The 26,730-nt window shown below is 36.1% G+C and overlaps 1 protein-coding gene across 1 annotated transcript in view; it reads right to left on the bottom strand.

Moving 5' to 3' along the window:
• CNGB3 (cyclic nucleotide gated channel subunit beta 3) overlaps positions 1-26,730 on the bottom strand; it is a 67,909-nt gene that overhangs the window by 6,000 nt on the left and 35,179 nt on the right. Inside the window, exons 6-15 of the mRNA XM_075743764.1 lie at positions 25,896-26,104; positions 23,956-24,006; positions 21,883-21,969; positions 20,525-20,589; positions 16,556-16,678; positions 9,717-9,858; positions 7,647-7,806; positions 7,146-7,243; positions 5,996-6,079; positions 3,910-4,028 (exon numbers count right to left, since the gene is read on the bottom strand). Of these exons, the coding sequence (XP_075599879.1) occupies positions 3,910-4,028; positions 5,996-6,079; positions 7,146-7,243; positions 7,647-7,806; positions 9,717-9,858; positions 16,556-16,678; positions 20,525-20,589; positions 21,883-21,969; positions 23,956-24,006; positions 25,896-26,104 (1,138 nt within the window). The remainder of the gene's footprint in view (positions 1-3,909; positions 4,029-5,995; positions 6,080-7,145; positions 7,244-7,646; positions 7,807-9,716; positions 9,859-16,555; positions 16,679-20,524; positions 20,590-21,882; positions 21,970-23,955; positions 24,007-25,895; positions 26,105-26,730) is intronic.

Below are 26,730 nucleotides of genomic sequence, written 5' to 3'. Positions count from 1 at the left end.
GAAGGATATCCACATAAAAATTAGATGTTGTACAAATGAAAAATAAATGTTCATCTTGCATTAAGCAAATTAAATGAAGAGACTTTACTTCTCAGCTGGGGTGATATATAAGAGAAGCTGCATTTTGCTCTTTGTACTAAAATTGTTTTATCACTATTGATGGAGATCCACCCTAAAATCTGGCCCTTAAATATTTCCCAGTGAGTTAATATTTTTAGAGAATATTTAGCAATCTCTAAATTTAAAAGTTATTAATAAAGGCTAGTCTGGACCCAATAAAACATGAATTAATACTTATTCAAAATATTATTCAAGGATATAAAAATATTTGGTTTAATATTAGATATATTTATAGAACACATTAATAAATATTAGATCATACAGATAATATATTTGATTTATAAAGGACAGTATAAGACCTCTGCAACTCTGTGTACAAGGCTATTTTTCTGCGCACAGATGCACACACACACACACACACACACACAGAGTGTTTTTCTGGAACCCAAGATAGCAATCAATATATGAACTCAAACTGAAAATGTGGTATATCATCTTCTCTTTAAACAATTCTGTACAATTCCTCAGGTAGAATAAAACTATTTGCACAATAAGAAAAGCAGCTAAAGAAAATTGCAAACAGCTTTTGAGTTCTGATGAATCACTTCTCAACAAGTCATTGAACAATCATTTTCAGGCTTTCCTAACAGAAAGCTCATTTTATTGAGGCAGACTAGGACTAAAGAGAGCAACTTTTTTCATTATGGTGATGATGTGAGGTGAATTTTACAAGACAGACAGTCCTTGCTCAAACAGAATAATCTTTGACTAACGACAGTGTTACGGACTTCATCATTGAATCTGTTTTGGCTAGTGTGCTAAGAGTTACATGATACTCCAAATTTTTTAAAACAACTACTTTTGCCTTGCAATGGTTCTTGATAATATCTACGTTAAAAGAGAAATTTTCTACTCCACTTGTTAGCCTGAAATGCTGTAATATTAGTACATGATAATAACTTTTGAATTCTTATGCTAGCAAATTTGATTTAGAGGTATAAAGTTGTCAGAGCGATGACTCAGCTTATCTATTATATTTTTTAATAGCTGATCTCTGTAGAAAGCTGCTGTTCATTGAAATTAGCAAGTTGATCCAGTGAATGGCATGCATATTAGCTGAACGTGCAGGGCTGTGGCGGCTCGGCTCGGCACCTATGCGCTTATGGAGAGAACTGGTAAGTCAGGAAAGGGAAATAGGTCCGGATCTTGCTTCTGAGCAGGATGACAAACACCAAAGGGCACAGCTCATTTGAAACTATCAGCTGCCACTTTGTAGGAAATCCTGGGACAAAGTAGGAAATGTAATCTTTCACAAAGGTAAATACTCCCTTTAGTTTTGATTTTTTAAAATAAAGTTACAAAACAGCAGAAAGGCTAAAGCTGAGACCCAACATTTAGAGATCTTTCCTGTCAAAAATGGAGAAACATTTTAATTTTTCCAGAATTACCATTTTCTGATAGGAAATTGTTCCAGTGAAATAACAGTAAAATGGATGAATGAGGACATCTGGCTTAAAGTGTAAATTTATCTGGGCTAATGAAGTGTTGTGTTATAGTTGAATTTCTCTCTTTCTCAATTGTCTGTGCAGACAGGCTCTCATTAAGACAGCAATCTGTTTGCCTCTGATTCTGAGATTATTTTGCTTCCCCAAACTGATATTATCTATACAGGAAAGTACTAATGAGGGTAAGATGTTAATTGGAAGGCAACTCCTATTTCTTAATCTGTTTCTATAATAATTTTCAAGGATGAAATTGGCAAAGGACTTGTTTGACATTAGTCTTGCATTGGCCTTCTAGATTCAGGGAAATTTTTTGAAATAAACATTTTTTGTTTTCTTCAACTCCTTTGCCCTCAGAGGCTTTTTAAGCATCATTTACACGCAGTTTGAACATAGTGAAATTAAACAGCAAGTGTCTTATAAATCATATAGTTAAACCACTCAGAATGAAGCTGACATATTTCTCTAAACACATCTTGAATCAGAAATCAGAAGGAAATCAGTCTGATAACAGGTGATAACCATGCTATGAATACTGAGGGGAAAACTTGGATGTGCTAAATGAAGCAATATTTCAGCCATTAAAGAATATTTTTTTCATTTTCTTCTGCTATACAGTATTCAGAAGACCTTGACAAAACTTATATAGAGAGGTACTATACAAACTCATTATTTTCTAACATTATTTGCCACAAGGAAGAGAATAAATCGCTACCGATACACTTAGTGCTTCACGTCTTTGCTTTTCTTCAATTTTGGAGATGTCTGCCAGTTGCTGTGTATTTTCTCCTCAAGTTTATCCACTGCATGTCATTTATATGCAAATTACATGTGTCTGAGCTGGTATGCTGCCGCAGTAGGTCACTGATGAATAAAACAAGACTAGAAGTGTAAGGTTATAGCATTGCTGAGGGTCTTAATGGCCACAGGAGCAATTATGTGAAGAGTAACACGTTCTTCTGTAAAGAAATGAATCTTTACAGGCCACTGTGTATTTCTCATGTGGAAACAAGTACTCGCCTGTATTAGATCAAAAGTTTGAAAATCTCTTCTTTGTTTGGCAACCAATCATTATTATTTCTCAGTTTAAAATAAAGTCCTTGCTCTAATTACAAGACTAATAAATAATTGAAAACTATGTGCGTGTTACATATCTGGGCTGCTGTAGCTTTTTCTTGTATCTTCTCATTATTCAGCCCTTACTGAAAACCAGCGCATTCTCAGCCTTTCCACAAAACTTACAATACAGCATTTTGTTTTGAGGCTTTGCTCAGGTATTATATTGTCACACAGAGAAATACCTTTCGAATAACCTTGTCTCAAAGAGCTGATATAATTTCACTTTCCCACTCAATGAAAAAGGTCTATATCTATGGGATATATCAGGTGTTTTCCACTTGAGGTCTAAGCAAGTTCTGTACACACGTCACTGGATAAACGTGAATGTTTCCCCTACCACAAAGGGAGACACAAGTAGAAGATAAACGTAAAACTGGCACAGAGCTGATTATCGCTTTTCCAAAGGCAGATTAAAGTTACCAGCAAGAGGATTAACAATAACAGGAAGGCAGCTGGAGGAAATCGAGAATCCCGTTTATCACATGCAGCAGCACATGTATTTTATTACTTTTCCTCAGGCCAACTTCAGCAGGGGATGCAGTGCCAAAAATCTAGCACTTGGTTGGCTAATTGGGGAACATGGCCCATAAGAGTTAATGAATTTTGCATAGCAAGCACATGGAGAATATAAAAAACATTTGTAACCACCTGAGAAAAATCTTCTCCTCCAGATAAGCTCATACCCCAAAATCTAGTCTGCCAGCCTTTTTCTTGTTTTGTATGGTCTTAAACAAATACAGTTTCAAATGTGGACGCCTGATTTTTGGCAACTTAGTCCCTACTTTAGCTCCTAAATGAACCAGGCTTATTTGCTATTTTAGATTTTTTATCTCCTTTGTTGGAAATTAATTATAATTTTTACCATCTGCTGTGTAAGGGCACTTAGTCTCACTGTACAGGCAATAAAATGCATTTGGTCCTGCTGTATTGCAGACCTCAGAACAGGAAGATGCGCTAAATCTTTTAAATGCTGAAGGAGAAATCTGTCTGTATATCCCTGTGCACATCACCCAAAACACTGGTCTCAGGTTTTGCCAAATTAGTCTCTGATGTTTCACTTAGATTTTCCTTCACTTACCTTCATCTTCTTGCTCAGTGTCATCTTGGTTGATCCTACCAACTTTCCAGCCTCCCTGTGGTAGCCATCATGGTTACCACAGAGAAGTTAAACAACCATGGATTATTTGACCAGTTCCAAAGAAAGTGTTAAAAATAGCAATGGACCTACCTGATCTCCCCAAACACAGCTCCTGCTCTTAGTGTAACCAGGACTTTGGTACCATCAGGGCCTCCAAGGACTTGAACTTCACCCTGTTTAATGATGTACATTTCTCTGCCAATCTCTCCCTGGGCACACAAATATATAAAGATCTCATGTTTTAGCAGAGCAGTGTTTTAGGGTTTTTTGTTAGAATAATCTGACAAACTGTTCTTTATCTTTCCACTTTCTCATGAACAGGTTTATGGGTATTATGGAGAAATAAATGTTTGCACCACTTTTCCTAGCACTGACCACAAACTCAAGAACTGACTTTGGCAGACCTAACTGTGATATGGAACAATATTTGAACAGAAATAATACCATCTAGGCCAGCTTGGAAAAAGAAGACTAGATAATAATCAATCAGGGTTGTAGCAGTCACTTCCATCAACTGTTCTGGTGGAAACTAAAGTCCTTCAGCAGCATATTTACTAACAGAGAAATACCAAAAAAGCCTATGCTTCATGGTCAAAAAAGCTTCAGTTTTTACACTATTATATCTAATCATCACTTACTAATTTAAAAGAAAAAAAAGAATAAACAATAATTCAAAACTTTATCTACTTTTATGTAACCACTGGATGGTTTAAGGGATTATTAGTTTATTTATTATCCTTCACATGATCTACTAGGATTCAAAGCATGACATGCAATATACAATAAAAAGCAGGCAAACTAGAGAAATACAATGGACTTCGCAACCATGATTATAACAGTCCTCACAACACCTCAATAAGACAGGCAAATAAATATTTTTCTAATCGTGCAGCTGGAGTAACTGAAGCAAAACAGCAATTTCATTTTAAAAGCGAAAAGGCAACAGCATAAAGCCAGAACTGAAAACGTAGGGCTTGTGCTTCCTATCCCTTCCCTTGCGCCTCCAAGCCTGCATGTCAGAACCTCTTTTGTAAAGTACGATGAGGCCAACATACAACCAAGGAGGAGGTAGTTCCAACAGGGGTTTATTCCCTACTACATGTTACAGCACTTATAGGATTACTGTGGTTGTTGGCCACATAGTAGATCTATACAAGTGAGTGGCCTTTTAGCTCTGAATCAAGCTAGAATAAAATAATACTTCCATTTCTTGTAATCTATCCTTTTGGAGAACTGTTTGCATCTGACTGCAGGATCAAGACCTTGAATCTGTTACTGTCACTTATTGTGTTGTGATAGAGTCCCAGCTGCAGTCTAAGATCCTTTCATGCAGTGCGTTGCACAAGCAAACACACCAAACTACTCTTCCAGCCTTCCTAGCCAACAGTAATTCTGGGATTGGTCTTTGAAGGGGCACACCTGATCTTTCAGTGCATTCACAAATGTTTAACTTCCTACACTCTGGAGTCAGTGGGACTAACTGGGCATTTGGGAAGAGGATCATATGCTTAACTCTTGGAGGGAGCAGCACCTTAGAGAAGATCCTGGACCAGAACTGCTAAAAACCAGTCAAGGGATTCTGGTGGTCACTTCTGTGTGTGGTATGGGCTGTGGGTCACTTGGCAGAACAGTACCAGTATTGATACTTCATCCTCCCCCATGCTTTAATTACATCCAACACTGCCTGTGGGTGTTACGTGCCTTTTGAAAAGAGACTTGGGTTCACTTGGTCGGAAGCTAATCTATCTTCCTGTGTTACTGTGAGGCCACGTTTGAGCCAAAATGCTAAGAGAAGATAGATGTCTTTGCTAAAGGACTGTGTGACAGCATTCAGCTGGAAGTCTGGAGATGGCTCAGAGCTGTGATTGAAGGTAGGCCAAGATCAATATTAAAACTTAATGATTTATCATTAGATAATCCATATTTACATTAAATACTTTCCCATATTACTATAATTTTATGTTCAATAATGTAAGTAATAAAATCCAAATTGTCTTGTTCTAGGTTGAAACCTGAGAGCACATTTGTTAATAATACACAGAGTACCTTAATTGGTTTTATGCTATGTAATTCACTCAGGATTAATCTTATTTAAAAGACACTGTTGACTGATATCTGAACTCTTTTTCTAAAATACATACTGTAATTATTATTTGAAAGAGACAACAATGCTCACCTTTTTGCAGACAAAGTCACCAGGCAAATACACAATGGATTTCAACCTTAGCAGCATGTCATATATCATCTGGGTATCGCACCCCTGTTAAAATAGTTAGAATTGATTGCTCTATTAATTCAGTAACACAAGTGACTATTAGTGCTAACACTGGGCAGGAAAACCCAACAACACATGAATGATCCAGGGATTCATAAGTGGAATGCAAACTCAAAACATCATAAGGATCAGCTTTCAGAGCAAAGACTGAAAGAATCGTCATTTCAGATACTTATAAAGTTCCCTTTAGGTTGAACATCTCTTCGTTTTTTACAAAGTAAGCTTCTGTACACATAAATTTGTTGTGGAAGCTTGGTTAGTGCTATGTTCAGAGCTTTATGGGTCTCTTATGTGATTTTTTTTTTTTTTTTACTGATCCAGGGGAAAACCAAACCAGAACATATCAAATGCTGGTATGAATTTATGGCTTCCATGTCTTCAGCAAATGTGGTGGAAGCCGTGAAGATATGTAATGTTTATACAGAGATATCATGTGGGGTTTTTTCAATTATCCTAACAAACAAATTAGTGTTAAGGTTACTGTATGTTGAGACTACTTCTAAAAATGCAGTGTCTCCCTGGTTTTGTTGTTAAAAATCCAATCTAAGTACCACATTTAAATTTTATCTCTGGAAAAACATCATGATAACAAAGAGAAAGCTCCCTTGCACAAAAAGTTACTAAAGAGAAGCATTCACTATATCAAAGTTATGTTGCCAGTGATCTTTCGGGGAGTGCTAAGTGGTACACAGCAAGACAAGTGAACTGTATTAAAATTACATTCTTCTATGTTTGACTCTTGAGAGTAGTTATACTCTGAAATCACTTAGAGTCTGACCATAACATCAGCTTTAATATGTCGATACAACAGGACTGTGAGTGTGTCTTAATCTCATTTGCTTTTTTTTTTTTAATCTCTGCTTTGACACAAAAGATTCAAAGGCAGGTACTTCGCTTTGTCCTCACATGTCTCCATTGACTGAAATATTTCTTAGATCTATTTTGCTTTGCATGTTAACAAACATATTCTTCAGTGTTGCAATATGCACAAAACAAAGTTTCTGTCTCAGGAATACCACGCATTTCTGCATTCTCCTGTAAAACTACTTGCTTTGAATAAGTCAACTTTATTGACAATGGCAAAGTTCACATCAATTGCAATGGCTAGTTGCATTTTGGTTGGCATCTGCTCCAGTAATTCTGATTCATCTGTAAAACAAAAAAACAAGTGAACTCTTAGTGAGAAAATACAAAGGAAGAATGAAAGAATGTCCACGAAAATGAACATTGTACAAAAAAATAACTTAATGGAGCTATTCTAGCAATTATGAATTCAAATGAGGAAGCTGCTAATATGTTTTTACTAAGATATTGTCTTATAAGTTACATATCTTGTCTAAAGTTATAACCAGCACATTATATAAATTAACAGAATTTGTGAAATCGTAAGCATCGTATTCCTTTGGAGTTCTTTCTTTTCTAAAGTAAATTGAAAACCCTCCTCACTTCTTGCATGCAATTCAGAAAAGAAATGTGAATTTCACCCTATATCTGTATCTATACAACCGCTCTCACTTGGAGTTGTTACGTAACTGGAATTGGAAAGCCTTACCCAGCATTCCCTGAGAGTCCCACGTGTATTCATACCAGGTTCGAACACGATTTTGGACCATTTTTGGAATAGAATAAGTGTTCATATAGGAGACAGTGTTGTCCATACAGGAACGGTAGTAGTTCTGTCCTGCTGTAGCTGCTCCAATTACATCTCTCATCTGCAAACATCAGTTGGTCTTACTACACATTCAGGACAAAAATAGCCCTGATTTGAATATCTTGTCAACAACACATAAAAACCCACTTGTTTACAAAATCACTGATTAATTATACATTCAGCTGCATGTTTTGAATAGGTGCTTCATCTGCTTTTTCAGAAGCATTACAGATTTAATCCAATTGTACTGGAAAGTCTACATTTACAATTTTAAAGAAATAATTTGTGGATTTTAGCTTATTCCTCTGTCTCATATTTCTGGACATGGATGAAAATATAGATAATGCTTTTCTTAACAAAACATAATAAAGCTATTCCGCACTTGGTGTGCAATGCAAGTCAGAAGTGAAGCAAACTGGACTAAATTTCTCTAATAACATCAGCTGGCACCACTAGAATTAAGATCTTGTCACTGTTTAAATAGTTAAGTGAATCTAGTTGAGTCCTAAAAATGCCCTTTGGGCTGGAAATTGTCCTTGCAGATTTCAGTGCAGGAGCTTTTTAGGAAGCGGATGAGTTAATATTGATAGATATTCCTTCTTCAAAACCGTAACTATAGACATGTTTTAGTCGAATGGCTTCATATTGCAGTGGCAAAGGATTAGTGTGTTGGTGGGCTGAATTCTTCTCTTTATTACAGAGATGCAATTGATTGCAGTAGGAATAACAATTTTTAGACAAGTGTGCTAAATCAGGAATAACTCAGTAATTTTAAGACCTCTTTGTAAACAGGAATTAAACCAAACTGCAGTGAAGCTGTTTGTGTGTTAAGATTTAAGGTCTGAGTCTGCAAATGATTATACGGGTTACAAAACCTAATCTGCAGAATCTTGGGGAATGGTGCTTTCATTGACAGTTACATCAGTTTAGAAAAAAATCATACATATGCAAACTCTGAAGTTTAATCCAATATACTTGAATTCAATAGTTTTCCAGAAGAAATATTTTATATCAACTACTTTGTTTTCTTTTTGGTAATTCGTGTTTGTGGATGAATTTTAAACCCTATAGGCAAGAGCCTTTTTGTGATGATTGTCTCTTCTTGCACTTCTAAACAGCAAGTGATATGCAATTTTTAACTGTTTGATTGAACTTTTCGAATCCTATATTCAAAATAAAAAATAAATTTCAGTTCTCATAGTTATTTTTTCATAATAATTCTTCCAATAACAGACATGTACAAATCAAAAAGTCTGGAATGATTTCTACAGGAATCTCAAGACACAGTCTCAAATAGAAATCGTGGCGTTTGTTTTTCTGTAGGCAAGGTATTTGAAAACCTATGGATCTAAAGCCCAAGTTTAATAGTTACAAGCCAGAAATATTTCAGTTATATTCATTTGGAAATATAACTGATTTGCTGTGCTATGGGCTTTTTTTTTTCCTCCTGCCAAATGAGAACCAAGATGAATAGAAAACAGTTAATTTTCAGGTTAACAGATCTATTGTAATTTATGGAAGAGAGTAGAATTCTAGTCAAAAATCATGGGATTTCCATTAACAGCATTATATTGGCAGTAGTATCAAATGTGACTTATTCAATAATTTGTACATATTAATATCATACCTACAATTATAATTTTTATATGAGATTCAACAATATAGTGTGAATGTTAAGGAACTGTCTCCTTGGCTGTGAGGAAGAAAAAAAGAAATTATACATACTTTCAAGAATCATCTGTGTCCTGCAGAGTCTTGGCTTTAAATTAGCTTTTGTGCCAAAGAGCTACAAAATTGGGAACTGAATAAACACGTGTATTTGTCAGAAGAATAAGTATGGATGACATTTAAGTAGAGGGACATACAGATGGAAGCTAAACTTTTTCCCAGAACTAAACTTCATTAAATTGAATATATTATCACTACATTACAGTAATTTGAACGTATCTAGTTATTGCTTTCTTGATGTACCTGACCAATTAAGCTGGAGAAGACAAAGACACCCAAGAAAAAATTCAGCAGTTGAAAAACTATCTCAAACAGGGTTTGTGGTTCTGGAAGGCCACCGATGGTGATTAAAGTACGAACTGCCCAGTAGTAACACCTCAGATACCTGTGGATACAGACAGCATTTTTGTTATTGACTATAAGTACTTAGGTGGTTGAAGTTCAGCGTATACCTTCCTGAGTTGGGCGTTTCAGTGATACCTTTCAGTCCAAAAGGCCTTCAGCATTTTTTTATAAAGGGTTATGATTTTACAAATGATACAGTTATGTAAATCATATTGAGCTGAATGTTCTCACTGACAGCAAAATAAGAATATATGGGAAATGCAGCAGTTACTTACTGTTCTCCAGTAACTCTATGCAGCATTACAGAAGACTTCTGTAACAAATTGCCAAGGTGGACATTACAGTGTTAGAATGCTACCAGCGAATGCGGTATTGTGCATGACAGAGTCTGTTGCGTTCAAGCAGTGTATTTCCATTAGTATGACAGCACCCGTTTATGAAAACAACACAGGACCTGGATAGACTTTTTTTTTTTTTTTTTAATTTTTTGAGGATATTCATACTAACTTTCATATATATATATGTGTGTGTGCGTATATATATATATAAAGTGCCTTGGCATCTCTGAGCTTTTGTTCTAGAACATGGCACCACTACTAATGCAGCATCCCCCATATTGTGCAGCTGGGATTAATTAGTTCAAATCATTATCATGAATGTGCTATCATTTCCTTCTTCTCTGAGCTAACAAGCAATTGGTTTAAGAATATTTTTAAAGGCCTCCTATCAATTAGAATTTGACTTCCTAAGTCTCTGTACAATCAGACTTCAGCTTTGCTAATGATTAGGAGTGGAAGTTCATTTTCCTTAATTGTACAATAAGATTTTTCTATTATTTCATCTATGACTATTGCTTCTGAAGCAATGAAGACTCCTTCTATTTTTTTTTTTAATTTTATTGAGTTTGAAATTAAAAAAACCACAGAAGAAATACTTCTGGAGATGTCTGTTTTGAAACAGACAGTCTTGCATTCATCTTCTCAGGCCTACTCTGAATCTGAGAAATCTGATCTGCTTGCAGACTTCAGATGTACATTTAAATTTGGTGGCTTCCACTTTTAAACTCCTCTCTTATTAAGATATGACCTCCACTCCTATTAATAAATGGTCTATGTAACAATACAATTGGGGAGTGAGTCAGTTTTACGCAAATATGAAAAAATAAACAACCAATTCCAATGAGGGCTTTTATTTAAATCACTTCAAAGTGTTTCCAAATCTTTCACCTATAATGTCAGGCTTTACCAAACAATCGATTTTTGCTTTTCATTACAAAGTCACTTTTGTTTTGGTTGCAAATTAATGAAATGCAATAACAGCGAACACTTTTACCATAGTTTTCTAGTTTCAGATTTTAACAGCCCAAACCGGCTGTTTTAATTCAGAATCCTTAAGTGAAAAAATTCATTGCAAATCTGCCATCATATCATTTTTCCTTGTTAGGGGTGCAAAATGAATAGCTAGATTTCACCACCATCATATTTTCACTTGGGTTCAAAAAAAATCATCACCTATGCATACTTCCAGCAAAGTACGCATAAGTGGCAGCTTTCTCTTCGACTTCTGTAGCATAAATAAATAGTAAGAAAAAGTCTCAGATCTGTTTTGGAAGAATTGCAGATGTAAGCATAAAATGATGTCTCTAGCTTATCTGAGGAGAATTATCATATAAAGCATATTAATATTACATTCGTTTGCCATAACTGAGAATGCTGTAGTGCTCGTAACATGTATAATTTATGAATATAAAAGTAAAGAAATTAACATTACTTCTGTGCTAGTTACTATAGGAAACGAAAGTAATTAACCAGCTCCCTCACCCTCAATGGCCTTGGATGCCAAGCTTGCTAAGTCCACCATGATAGGCAATATAATCTTCATTCTGGAAATGCCTACAAAGAATGAAAGCAGCTCCTCAAAGGAATTTAGGGGTCACCTTCCTCTTTGCACTGCTGTATATCCAAAATATGTGAGATCTGCCCACTCTTTTCTGAAGATGTAGTTAATACAGTATATTCTTCTGTAATTTTACTTCAAAAGAAACTTTCTACTGGCAAAAAGTCACATGATATTCACTATCTCTTAGGCACAGGCTTTATATTTTCTCCATTTATGCATTTTATTGTTTTTATTTTAATCTGAAATGAAAGTTACACAGTTGAACTATAAAGCAGCTTTTTGTTTTCCCTAAGAAGGGGAGAAATGAGATTGTAAATTTTGTTTAAGGAAAGCCAGAAAAACCAGACTCCTATTTCAACAGTATTAGCAGCCCTGCTTCCTACTAGCTAGTGCCTGGAAACCATCACTGCTCACCATAGGGCTCACTACCCTGCTACAAAATTACTGTTGAAGCAAACAACATGAGACAAGAAAGGGATTTTCTCTCTGCACAACACAGAGAGTATGTTTATCCTTCAGGCAATCAAACTACTAGATTTTTCCCTAAAATAAGTCCTAGGTATGAAAACATTCAGGAAGACTGCAAATAAGATACCTTGTAATATTATCCCAATAGAAATTTCTTTTTCATAAAAGTCCATTTCAGAATACGCTAAACTCCTTACACGGTTTTGGTTAATACAGGTAAATCAAATCTTTGTGCACGTGGCTATCAGCTTTTAAGGTGGTATTCACACATTCATTTCAGCCCAGGGAAGCATTATTTCAGGGCTGTCACGTTTGACTCCTCTCAGATTACAACCAGGATGGGTTTAAGCAGAGTAAAGAAGGGCCCTTTATAAACTGGCACTCCAATGACCTCCTTCTTGGTACCTCTTTTTCTTGAGTGACTTATTCATCAGGCAGCTGTGGGTATGATGATCTGAGACAGGGTTGTGTAACTACAAAGCTTTTATCTAAAAAGTATGGCTGCGAGCAGGAGGTCTGAAAGCATTAGGTCTGACATGCCCGACTTGGGCTACGCCTTCACCAATTGTCTGGAGGCACAAAACTGCCTGTGTTATCGCAAGCACTGCGAGTGGACGCATCAGACCTACTGCAAGTGCAACGTATAGTTGATAGCCACGAGGTACCTTTTAAGATATGTCAGTCTTACTGTGTATTGGGCAATGCATACCAAGAAGTAGAGCTGTTCTAGACACATACGGTGACCATTTTCTGGGACTTCAAGATATCCACTAAGTCTGTGCCCAGAGCAGGAAGGCAGCAAGCTATACAGAAACATCATCAGGATGCAAATAGATGCCTTGATTAATAAATATGCTGTAGAATTTTGCAGAGTACTTGTGGATGACTTGCAAACAGCAGAAGAAATATACCATGAGCAAAGTGGAATGATTTGTTTTGCCTAAATTTAATGCTGACCTGGGGGGTTTGCATGGGAATTTCGTCTCCCTGGTTTTAGTTTCCCTTATAGAGTCATAGAATGGTTTGGGTTGGAAGGGACCTTAAAGATCATCTAGTTCCAACCTCCCTGCCATGGGCAGGGACACCCTCCACTAGACCAGGTTGCCCAAAGCCTCATCCAACCTGGCCTTGAACACTTCCAGGGAGGGGGCATCCACAGCTTCTCTGGGCAACCCGTGCCAGTGTCTCACCACCCTCACAGTAAAGAATTTCTTTCTAACATCGAATCCAAATCGACCCTCTTTTAGTTTAAAGCCATTACCCCTTGTCCTGTCACTACTTGCCCTTGTAAACTGTTACGGGCAGTGATGAAAGAGACAGATACTTCCATGGGACTATTCAGATCAATGACATTACATTCCTGCCTTGAATCCCTTTCTAGAGGATTTGTCCATTTTCCTGAGGAATTAGGGAGACCAAACTCTTACTTAGATAGTTAAATTAGATTGTAAATAAACGTATATATTTTAAATTGATCACTTAGGTATAATTAAGAGACCTTTTCAATATCCTGCTGCCGTGGTTACATAGGCTTTACACTATGGTGTTGCATCAGGGATGCTATCCTTCTGCATTAGGGGAGCCTGAGATCTGTCTGCATAATTACACCAAGCTCATGAGTGCAGTTTTAATGCTGGGACCATCCTGTGTGGCTAATTTAAGTGCGTTGCAAGGGGGTAAAGTTGACTGCCTTTTGCATCTCAGGCTTTGATTGAAGGCTGCCATAGAAAAGACCACAAATCCTCTTGGACTGGCGTTAACATTTTAGAGACTGGACACCAGCTGGAAAAAAATGCAGCTAGCAGAAATTTGCAAAAAGAGCTACTTTGATAATTTTGCTTGTGTTTTGAGTGCTGTGTACAGCTGTTAGTTATAAATTGAAGTTCACCAGTTAGTATGCCTGCTCAGGAACATATATATATATATATATATATATATATATAAAATCAAATTGATAAGGGAAACTGTTGTCTCTGTATTCTTTTTTAGCCTGGAAAGGGAAAAAAAATGATCCTACAAGTGTTCACATTTTTAAGAACTGGTTTTGGTCAGAACTAGCAACATTCTACAGACACAGCAGGGATTCTACATAAAACATTCATGCCACTAAATCAGTACCAGATCATTTGCTTTGGGTCAGTGTAATGTGAGACCACTAGAATTTTGATTTATTTGTGAAATTGCTTACTTTTTTTTTTAATTATCTAAAAAGCTATGTTTGTCTTCTTTCTCAATGTATTCCCATTCTACATGAGACTGATGGCATATTTTGCTTCAAATATTGGGAACTCTGATTGCTGTGCGAAAGGAAATTACATCTGCACTGCTGTGCCATAATATATACTGCAGTTCTGGTCACTTTTTCTGACAGATTTTTCCTGGATTGTTCTCAATTTCTGCTTTCCAGAGAAATGAATATACCTAGAAGTACCTTGTCTGATATGTTTAAATTCACATTGGATCTCCAATAATAACTAATGTCCACACAATGCCCCTCTGTCAAAAAACCCCAAATATTTGACAATGAGAGAATATGTCATGCCTGATTCTCTAAGGCAATGATTATCCCATACAGAAGGTGTTTGTTGCTAGTGGTATACCAAGCTATACTTTATGAAATGTAGCTCAACATGGGATACTCTTTGGGGTTTCATGTACATGGCACCATATAATGCAGTATGAGTTAGATACAGGCAAAAGAATAAAAAGTCATACATTCACCAAGCAACGTCAAGATGAGGTTGATTAATGGCTTAATGAGGCTCACATGGATATATTCTAATATGTATATTATTTCAGCATCTCAGTTTAATGCAGACCTTGAATTATCAGTTTATTATTATTGTTTATAAAATATTCCACCCTAAATCCCATCTGATTTCAGTGTGACATCATTTGAGAAGTGTTTTTGTCACCTCATGGAAAAGGTATCATAAAATATTAAAAAACCTGACCATTGCCTCTGGGCAATACTGCATTGTCTGTGATCAAGCTAGCAAATAATTTCTACCAATCGTTTTCCTGAGCGAAATGTAAAATATTCTTGTTCGTGAAAAACAGGAAGACTTTCTTGCCTGTTCTCTAGGCTGTTCTGAAGAAACATTAAAAACTTGAAGACTGAGGAAGTGCTCTACTTTCAGAGCTTTCAGGTTGCTCAGTCTTAGTTACCTTATTTTTTAATTATGAGGTAAGTATTCCCAAGAATGACATTAACAAAAATAGCTATAATGGAAATTCATTCTGCATTTTTCTTGTCAGATTTCTGGAAGCCTTGATCCTGCGAATAAATACCTGTGTATAACTTCACTTATATAAGTGGTCCCACTGAGCTCCATGAGCCTGCTTGCGTGTGTCTTACTGCAGCACTCAAGCTGTGTATTTTAGTGGTGTTCGGAAACTTTAGCCATGTCATTTTTTTTTTGAGAGAACCCTAATTATAAAAAATGAATGCTGCTTTACCCAAAGTGTGTTTTACTCTCAAAGGCTATTTTCTTGCCCTTCAAGACAGTGACTTCACACCAAACTTGTGAAGTCTGACAAAATTACAAGCAAGAGGAGCATGTCTCCAAAAGAAATGTGAAAAGTTGTTTAAAGGATGAATTACGACAGCAGTAGTATATTATATCTGGTTTTGCAAAGAACGTAATTAATGAACAACTTGAGCTTCTGTGTCTTTAACTATCTTATGGCCTTTGAAAGGAATGAATGTTCATACATCTGAACCTACTAGATATGTTTTTATATAACTACACACAAAATATATTTTGAGTTTGCTATTTTCTGTTGCTTACTCTCCATCATCTTAATGAATATCATTATTTATCACCCAGCCTATTGCTGTCACAAGGAGTTTACGGAAAAGCGTGCCAGCCTTCCCACTGGAGACACTCTGCCACATGTTTAAGCATGACCTTCACAAAAGATCAGAGAAAGTGGGTGGATTTTTTTCAGACCAATCACCATGGTGTTTAGAGGAAATGTTACATTTTAATGATGCAATGCTGTGCGGCAGAAAAAAAGTCTGTGCCTCTGATTCATTTGAGGGATTGTTCTGCAATCCTTCCAACAGTTCCCATGTGCATATGTAATCAGTAAGTTTAACTTACTTTCTAAATGTTTAACTAAGTTAGTGCTTAGCACTAACTCATCAACCTATAAAAGCTGAAAGTGGTAAACTGATTATTTACTGCACCTGCCCTCCAAATATGTGTTAGTTATGAAAGCTGCTAATCAGCAGTCAATGCTACAACTTTGCTATCCAAGCACTTGTAAAGTAAGGGCATACCCTGCAAGTGAAGGCATGGGAAAAGGAGAGGGATGCAGGAAGGAGCAAAATCAACAAAAATCTCTTGCAAGAGAAAAGGACTTACATGTTTCCTTTGCCGTCATACACCCATCTAGTGCTGCCAAGTCCTTCATAGTCTGAAGCCCAATAATACAGGCATGCATTAATGTGCAAGATAAACAGCAAGTATCCAGTTGTTCGAATGACCCTATAGAAGTCAACAGATTCCTGTAAAACAACTTATATTTTTCCTTCCTTTTAATATGGAACTCATTGCTTTTTTGGATCAAAACTGTGTTTATATTAAGAATCCACTAAGTAGTTTCCCACCTGTATTGACTCTGTGAAATAATAGCTGGCAGTTACCTGTCTCTCATGTTTGTCCAAGGTCAAATAAATATCTTTCCTAGAATATTTGACACAGGGTAATTTTTAAATGATGGTTCCCTGAGGACTTTATAATCCACTTTTTTAATTGGCTATGAATATTTACAGAAATTTGAAGCTATATTAATGGGGCTAGAGGGTTAATGTTTTTGCCAAACTGTTCAAGATGGGCTCTAAATTCGTGAACCAAAGCCAAGAAATGTCTGAGGTCAGAAATGAACTGCTTTACAAGAGCTGTGCTAGGAAGCCTGCAGTAGATCCGCTAAATAGTATGATTTAGTGGCTACAGCAGGAGTTGTATCATTCCTAATCCCCGTTCTTATGCTTATGGCCAGTTCTTTGAAGAACACCAATGATGAACTACTTAAGCACCAAGCAGCTTTCTGTTTAATACGATAATGATCTCATTGTATATCCTCTGTTCAGTGCATGGGGATCCTGGATTTAGCTCTCCATTCAAATATTCGTACAGGCAAGGGATAAATAAACCGGAAAAGTACAGGACTTGTCTAACTACAGGGAGGCTGGTGCATAATGCGTTAATCTGCTACAACTAGAATTCAATGCAGTTTGCAGTGCATAGTAACTGAGTGCATGGTTTTGTGAAAATTTAATAAGTTCTAAGTTAGGTCTATAAACTAAGTTAATGGGAGATAATATCTCTGTGATTGCTTCTGTATTATGCACTCCTTTGCTGGTTCTTCAGGTGCCATTGGAGGCCCTCTTTTGCCTTTCGATGCCATTGAGCAACATACCTATGTGTACTGTTCCTCTTTAGGATGTTGACAAATGAATGTCGCTCCCCTGTTTAAATGTTAGTGTGCTTCCAGGAAAGCTCTGTTTAGCTGTTGAGAATAGCAGATAGCTGATGTGATCTAGTAATACTGCAATATTGACCATGCTGGGTCTCATGCACAAGTTGGAATCCATGCAAGTGGACTCCTGAGGTCTGAGTAAAGGTTCTGGAAGCCTTTGCTACGATATATATTGTATTTCTCTAGGCACATGTTGCATCTACCACAACGGGTAGATAAGATGTAGTAACTTTTGCTAGCTCTATTCCTACAAACTCAGACTAATCAGTTGGAGAAGAGAATCCACCCAGGCACATACACTTGTGTGGAAGTTTAGCTTGATATTATCCAGTTAACTGGTGCCTTATTGCTCAAATGGTGACCATACCACAATCTCATATCAAAACAACATTGTTACATTCAAATAAAATGCAGTAGTTTGCACAAAGAGCCCATCTTCTTTATATTTTTTAGCTCCCATTTGTACTCTTCCTCTGTACAACGACCTCTCTATTTGTCCTTTTTCTTTCCTTACCCTAATGCCTTCTGGCAAGCCAATTAAAAGATCTCTGCCATATAAATGTTTTTACCAATGAGCACCTCAAAAACTGAGAATCAGTGTTTTCTGAAGTATGTTTTAAAGCATTATATTAGGGTATGGTATGGCATATTTAATAGATGTTTTTGCAAATAGAAAATATAACATTTTGGTAGTACAGTATGCAGGAATATTTTTTTTCTACCACAAACGTTAGCAATGCACTGATGGGAAAGCCTATAGATAATAAACTGTCAATACTATTAACCCTATATATGCTGAGCAATATTGAAGTCCATATGCTTTACCATTGTTTTTCTGCACATCTTCAGTGGGACTTAAAATTGCATTTTAGTTGTGAAGAGTGCTCTATTTCTCACATTTCAGGTTTCAGGACTCTTAAGAGTATGAAGTAGAAAATGGATTCAATTTGTAATGTTTATTTTCTGCAGTTTACATTCTGCAAGTGATTTAATATTGGAAAATGTAAGTGGGCCTGCGACCAGGAAGCAAAGACACAAGCAGCAACACACAGTTGTGGCACTCTACCACTATCACGCTACAAAACTGTCTCAACTAACAAGGCAGAACAGCTTTGCAGAGTAACTAGCTGTTTTTCCAGCTACTTCATATATTTTACAGGACCAGTGAGATCTTGCTCTGTGTGTCTTAGCATTTCGAAATGAGCACCTTCTTTGTTTTTTTGACACACAAATCAACATCGCATCCTTCAAAGTTAGGGTAGTTTGAAGATATACACATCTCATTCTCAAACTGGCTTTTAAACAACCATTTCCCATTCCATACTTTTATATAGTGTGAAAGTTTATCCCTTGCAAAACTACCTATTTGGGTGAAAATGGGTTTGCTAATTTGTTCCCATTTCCTTGAAAACTATATACACACATTACTGTTACATATCAGCTAATTACTTCATTCACAACCATCTCTGTTAAAAATCCGTATCTCCCAGTACTCACTGCAAATATTATAGGAGATGATAGATACAAAAAAGTAATTGAATTATGACTCCAAAGCAAAGCAAGTAATATGGAAAATAATTAATTAATTTTAATAGTTCTCAACATTAGAAAATTTTTAAAGATATAAGCAAGAGATAAAAACTAATTCTTTTTAATGAGATTAGAAATTGGAGAAGGTAGGGAGGCAGTGATTTAGAAACTAAAAAGCAATTTCTTCATCTTGTGGAAACTCAGACAAGCCTTCTCTTGTACCAACAAGAATTTTAAAAAAGAAAAAAAAAAAACAAACCACAAAAGACTCTTCAATACGTGAAAGGAGAAGACAGTATAAGAATAAGCTTTGTGGAGGTCAGCATCTCAAAAATACTTTAGCAGAAGTTTCAAACTTCTAAGTTTTGTTTTATTTTATAGGTCCATGAAAATATGAAACAGATGATATTTCAAACTCCTTTTTGAATTAAATTTAGTTTCCAAATTTCATAAAATCTCATTTGCAATGTATTAATACCAAGTCTACCATTTAAGTGCAATAATCTCTGAAATAAATAGAATAAGATGGTAAACAACAGATTATTATTTCTGCTGCAGCAGCACACAGGAACAATACATGCCCCAAAACTGGGACAAGGAAAAAAAAAAAATCTGTCAGTGTTGGAATTGCACAGGGTAAACTACAGCTGATGATGGTGACACTAGATGACAATAACAATGACACAGTAGATGAGTTCATTGGGTCTTAGCAGCATCACTGACTGCTGAGGGGCCTATGAAACTTGCCATACCCATGTCCATGAGTTGGTTCCAATATTATTCTAGTCAATGCAGAAGGTGAGAACACAGTGCAGTGAACAACACTATTTGAGGTCTGTGCTGACTTGATTCTTATTCCAGGTTTAGTCAATGCAGTGGAGGATCAAGTTTCTGTATGTGCCAGGTTCATGGTGAGAGCGTATTTGAAGAAAAATATTGACACAGGCTCAAGCTCATGACTCTTATTAAGTACAAATAAACAGCTACTGAGGATTTGGCACTGCTATGAGCAACCTAAAGAAACCATGCTTTAGTTCTTTCATTAAAGAAACTTCTGATAATTCTGATCAATTAAATTTTGACAGGAGCCTCAGTTTGGTGAATATTTTGCCTGAACCAGGCCAGCTGAACTGAGCTGTGAGTGAAGCTTTACATTTATTATTTTAATGATTACAAAAAAGACAGTTATTTAAAAAAAAAAATCTTAAATTGAACAAAGATGTATCATATTCCATTCAGTGCTTCACTGACAAGTCGTGAAATCAAATGAAATGCGTTCTGTGCCAAGCTTTGCATGCTACAAGAGTTTAATAAGCACATACCTGTAGATGTATGCTTTGTCCAGGATAGCTTCCAAACGATCATTAAACTCAAAGAATGTGTTATGCTGAATGGAAAACAAATGAAAGTAATCCAATCACTATTCCTCACCACACATCTTTTTCGAATAGTACAGACATTAGTTCACATACACATTTTGAAAATAATGGATTTTTCGGTAGTCTGACTTTCTTTAAACATTTAACTAAAAGGTGAACAGCAAAGCAAAGATGAAAATTGAGTTAAACATTGTTTTGGGAGTTGAGTGTCCCATTAATCTGATTCTAGAAATAACCTTGCTGTTTAGGTCAGACTGCTACAGATGAATGACTTCTACTGCCTCAAACTTATATAATTGCTTGGGCAACTTTATCAGAGAGAATTACACACATAAAAATCCAGTAATTCTGAGTAAGTGATCGTATGTATCAATAACCACATACCATGATGATGATACCATGTAGTAACAGTTGCTGCTGTATTGAATTCCTCCTGTTAATTATTTGTAGTTTATCTTTAGTGATAGCCCTTGATATTCGCATGTAGCTTTTTTCTCTGTTTTTGTTCAGTACATGTCTGTTTGTCTAATATGAGGTACTGTTTAACTTTTCATTCGTTCATATTGTTTTGGTTCTGATTTATGGAATTCCGAAGTTTTGTTGAAAACTGAAGAGCACCCTCATTTTATTCTCTTGTTCCCCCTCCAGCTTTAAATGAATAGCCAATTCTTTCTCAGCATATTGCTCATGTGAAAGGGAATGTATTTAGCCACAGAGTGACCTGCTAGGTACCATGAAATGCAGGGAGAGGGCTGTTGTCTAATCCTTTCTCAGCCCCTTCATCGAACAACTCCAGATGTCTTTGGATTCAATAACAAAAGTGGGTTGATGCTTGTTAAATATGCTGTGTATAGTTTATGTTGTCATTAAAATTCGCTCCTTTGCTTTTAAGCACCTGATATTACCAACAGAAGGGAAAAATACCTTAGCATTAATTAGTGATATTAAATTATTTTTTTTATCTTTGAAAAATAAAAAGGTAATTTAAGAATAATCATCTAATTTAAATAATGGAAACAACTCAGCCTTAATCACAAAACACCTTTTAAAAGTAGGAAATAATAAAGTCAGAAGAAAAGTAAGAGAATAAGGGCTTCATTTGGCTAGATTATATCTTGTATCTTTTGTTGGTTTGTTTACTGATGTTGTAGCTTGTCATGAAGATATTTTACAATTTCTAAATTTCATATTCCTAAATTTTATCAACAACTTTCCATTAGGTTGTAAAAACATTTATGTATGGCTAGCCATCCATCACTAATGCAGATCTTGCCGTTAGCCTCCTCTAACACAGATCTTACCTTTAGCATCCTATTTGCTCTAAATGCTGGGTTAAATCCAAAGAAGAAGTATAAAACTTCAAACGGCAATACTGATATCACATCGAGCTGTTGAAGAGCAGAGAGGTCAATTTAAACTTCACAATAATCATAATACATTTACTTGCTGTCAAAAACCTACTTAGATTGAATCATGATTGAGTATAATATTTGAACAGTCAGCATGCTAAGCCCATAACTTCCAAAGTACTGGCAGGCAAGATTATCTCTTTGAAAACCCCAACAGCTTTGCTCTACTCTGCTTTTAAGTCTCCCGTGCCTGAGATTTTCATCTGTTTCATGGGGATTATTAACAGTATCTCAGATATTTGATTGCTAATACATTCTCTTATTTCAATTATAGTTCTGACAAGACTAAAATGGTAGGCATGTGGCTGGTGAGTGGAGGTGGGGAGAGCACTCCACAAGCGCTTAGTAGTCCTACGGCTTTTAAAACCAGGTTGCTTAAAGCAATCTGGGGGAACACAACGAATTAGACTCCTTGCTTGCAACCTGCAGAAACCATGTGTCCAAACAACAGATCCATCATAGGACGATAAGTTTGGATCTTTGTGAGCTGGATTTTTTGGTGGTGGGTTTTTTTGGTTTTTTTTTTTTTTAATAGATATTGTCTTTTGTTATATTTGGATGCTTCTCCTTCTCATATCACTAAGATTTTCAACATCTCCCTCCAGTACATCAACTGTGTGATTACTCCAGTTATCTGCCTACTTTTTATTCATTCCAAGAATTCTGTGGGGAAAAGGAAAGCTGTGGCAAAATTGGCTCTGCCTTTTTAAAGATTCTGTGTTGCCTTGCTCTGTTGCTGATATGATTTGGGAACAAAAGAGGGATGCGGAACTGCAGGCTTCATCTCACTGTAATCTGAAATGCTTTTGCCTTGAGAGACCTAACTTGTGTTGGTGGCAGCTAGCCTGCAGCACTGACATTTTATTCCAGGTAAGATGCAGTTAATACCTGAACTCTGTGAAAACAGCAAAGCAAACCAAAAAAGTTGATTGAGGACAAACAGCCTTTTACGGCCTCTTTCCCTCTTTCAGACACATGTCTAAGAGGAGGCAAAATTTAGTCAGAAGTTCTTTAATATCAGTAACTGTTAATTAGTACTTAATCATCTGACAAATTCCCAGATTATATCTATATCTTGCATCTGGTGAGAACACTCAACTCTCATTAGTTTCTGCAGAAATCAAGTGCACTAAACATACTGCAAGTGTGAACTTAATTAAAATAAACCCATAAATATCCACTCGGTTCTCTTGCTGTAAGTTTCACTCTGTCCTACTCACCTGCCTGTACAGTGTATATCCTGCATTTTTGGAAAGCTTAACCTCAAGTATATAAGTTGTGATACCACAGTCACTGAGACAAATTTAACTCTGAAAAAAGGCAGGTGCAAAAGGATTTACAGAAGAGGAGGGGGCAATAATTGAGATTTCAGAGATGTGGGCTCAGTGTCACAGAGCTGTATGTGTATCAGGAATTCAATAGACTACCTATCTTCTGTTGGCAAAAACAATATTTAGGAACAAAATGAATAATTTTCCTAAATCAAATGCATCTTTGTTTTTACAAAGTGCAATGAGCATCAAAAATCCTAGTTTGAATTTTTGTTTACTTGTGTGTGTGATAACCTATTCAGTACAATGCATGAGTTCACCAAAAAAGTTATCATCTAAATTCAAGACTTTATTTTGTTTAATAAATTGCTAGCAAACTGTGCTATTGTCTTTCAGTGTGTGCAGGGATGACTTCACACAACTTCAGCAAAAGAGAATTTTATGAATTCTATTTTATTAATTTATTATTATTCAGAATGAATATTTGTAGTTGCATTTATAATTATTTTGTTTTACAGTTAAACACTGTTTATGAAGATGGCAGTCTTCAGCTGGTGAGCACTGACATGCCATCAAGCCCACGCTTTCTGGTGATGTTCTTAAACCACAGTGATTTTCAGTTCATCAAAAAAATCCTGTGAAATCCTACAGCCAGAACTTACATATTGACACAAGTAACACAGGATCTCCTTACCCAAAACTTCATAGAGCTGTGGTAGAATTTCTTCATTTCCACTCTGTCTGACTACAGTGATAACGAAAGGAGAAAAAGGCATAGTCAAGAACAGAATGTCAAGAATGAGCCTCTGCTACTTGACAATAATAATAATTCTCTTCTGATACTAGGGATGTTGACAGTTATATTAATGACGGTCTATCAGTATAAATGGACAAATATCTGTGGGAAGAAGTAGTACTTTCATCAGACCAGTTTGCATCAGACCAGATTTTATTGGATTTAATTGAGAAAAATTGGTTTGGGGTTTGCCTGATTTTTCCAAGTCTGGGTCTTGGTCTAGCAAAGTATGTTACATTTTTCCCACAAATCTTCCCTCTCAAGACATCTGTTCCAGTTGATGCTTGACCCAAACCCCTTCGATTTCAGGGCCAAAAGCTCCATTTGACTTCAGTGGTTCCAAGAAAAATGCAAAGAACATTTCTGATGCTGCTGTACAAAATTAGCTCTTTGAAAGCTACCATTAACATGCTAGCATTATTAGCGTCATAATAATCAACATTGTGTTCATTAGTAATGATTAGCTATTTATTTTTAAATTGCTCTCCATGGGAACTGATGCTAATACCTTAATAAGAAAGAGTAATCACAAGTATCTAAAGAAATGTATCTATTATTATACTTTCTGTATTTATATCAGGGACATTTAAAAATAGCTTTAAAATCTTAAGGATATTTCCATGCTGACTTTTCACTATTATCAGTAAAAGCATTCAACTAAATGCAAGAGACCAGGCAGTAGATGATCTCTTCACGCATTAAAATCTATGAATTGTACAAACAGCTTCAAGGGAAATACAAAGTAAGCTTCCTACTTTAGAGTTTTAACCATGCTCATAAAACTTGAGTTTTGTAGGATTTAGGCAAGATTGCCAGTTACTGAAAGTCTTGGCATGGAAAAATACATTACATTGCACTGCATTTAATATCTATTCAAACTATATTTGCACAGTTTTATCTGAGATTGCTCTGCAAAGGTATCAGTAATATCTTGTATGCACAATGTGTAAAATTTTATGTAAAAGCACTGAACTAAAGCTAGTTTCAAATTACATTTGAGGATATATAATTTTGAATTTTCTGTCTGTTGGGTACAGTAGTGTCACACTCAAGTCATCTAAACTCATTTTTTTTCCACATTAGGTTTTCTTCTATAAGAAGTTAAAAAACAAAAGTAGGGAAGATTTAAAGAAAAGTTAATGTTCTAGGCACCCTTTTGATCTGTTAAGGGCAAGCTTTTACCTTTTTTTCAGATACTTGCTTAGAGTTTTATTTAGCATTTTTTCTACAAAAAGATAACATGAAAATAGTAGCAAGAAGCAAGACAGAATATACATATTTTCCTAAAATAAAATACCTCAAGTAAATTATTTTCAAAGCATCCTGAAATTACAGGGATTTGCTCTGATTTTGGAAAAAACCCCCACAATCTCATAATCTGTAACAAAACACGCATATAATGTCAAGCCCTGGCAGAATATACACTGTCTTCAACTATGATTCTTGCATAAGGTAAATAGAAAGCTGAAAGTTTTACACAAACATACAAACACATGCATACATGTATGAGTACATAGTTATATAATCACTGATTCCAGTGAAGCTGCACCAGTTTACTCCTGGTGAGAAAGAGCTTTATGCCTGTTCCAACTACTCTCATCTGTTACTTTCAAATCTGTCTTGTCTTTCTTTTAAGAATGCAGACAATGGATATGTTTCCTTCTTCCAAAACAGGATAATGGAAGGTCAGTGAAGAAGAACATAGGTATCCTTTGATAAATAAAAATAGTTACATAGATTTGAGAAAGCAGGAAAAAATGTGTCAGATTAGAAGGAATTTCTATAATGTACTTTGACACACAACTACTACTTGTGGAAATCCCACTTCCAATACTTACTATTATATCTCCACCTTTTAAAAATTGCACTCGCGGCTGGAAAATCAGTAAGTCACACAGGTAGCATATGTCACAAATGATGTCTATGGTAAACCAATATATTGTATTACTTGGGGTTTGATATGGAAACACAAAGCGAAGGGGAATAAACCAGCAATTCCAATTATATGCAATTGTCACAAGCATGAGCCACGCTACATAACGACGATCTGAAAGAAAAAACATTGAATTTACAGGCATGAACTTAGAATCTTTTCTTATTCTTTTAGACACATTTATTCTACTGCAATCTCTGGGAATGTTCAGAGCAATCTACCATTCTCTCTTTCAACAGCACAGGCTGCTAAAATGATATAGGTTGGAAGTAGGAGTCACACAAAAATTTGCAAAAGGGAAAAATATGAGTTTATGAGAGCATATAGAATTTAACACATCTGAAGAAACTCGATATATTTTGCATGCTGCTGGTGTACGACATAACTGACAAAAGAATCATTTGGCCCTAAAGAATGGGACAAATTCTAGATCAAGAATCAGAAGACTTCGGTTTTAATGGTGGTTAGTTTGCATACCAGCTTTGTACATACAATGTTGAAAAGCTCAACGTGGCCCGGCAATGTGCGCTGACAGCCCAGAAAGCCAACCATATCCTGGGCTGCATCAAAATAAGCATGGTCAAGGGAGGTGATTCTGCCCTCTACTCTGTTCTCATGAGACCCCACCTGGAGTACTGCATCCAGCTCTGGGACCCCCAACTTAAGAAAGACATGGAGCTGTTGGAGCAGGTCCAGAGGAGGGCCACAAACATGGCCAGAGGGCTGGAGCACCCCTCCTG

The sequence above is a fragment of the Balearica regulorum genome, chromosome 2 (genome assembly GCF_011004875.1).
Source record: "Balearica regulorum gibbericeps isolate bBalReg1 chromosome 2, bBalReg1.pri, whole genome shotgun sequence".
Classification (NCBI taxonomy): Eukaryota; Metazoa; Chordata; class Aves; order Gruiformes; family Gruidae; genus Balearica; species Balearica regulorum.
This window is presented reverse-complemented; position numbering and strand designations above follow the sequence as displayed.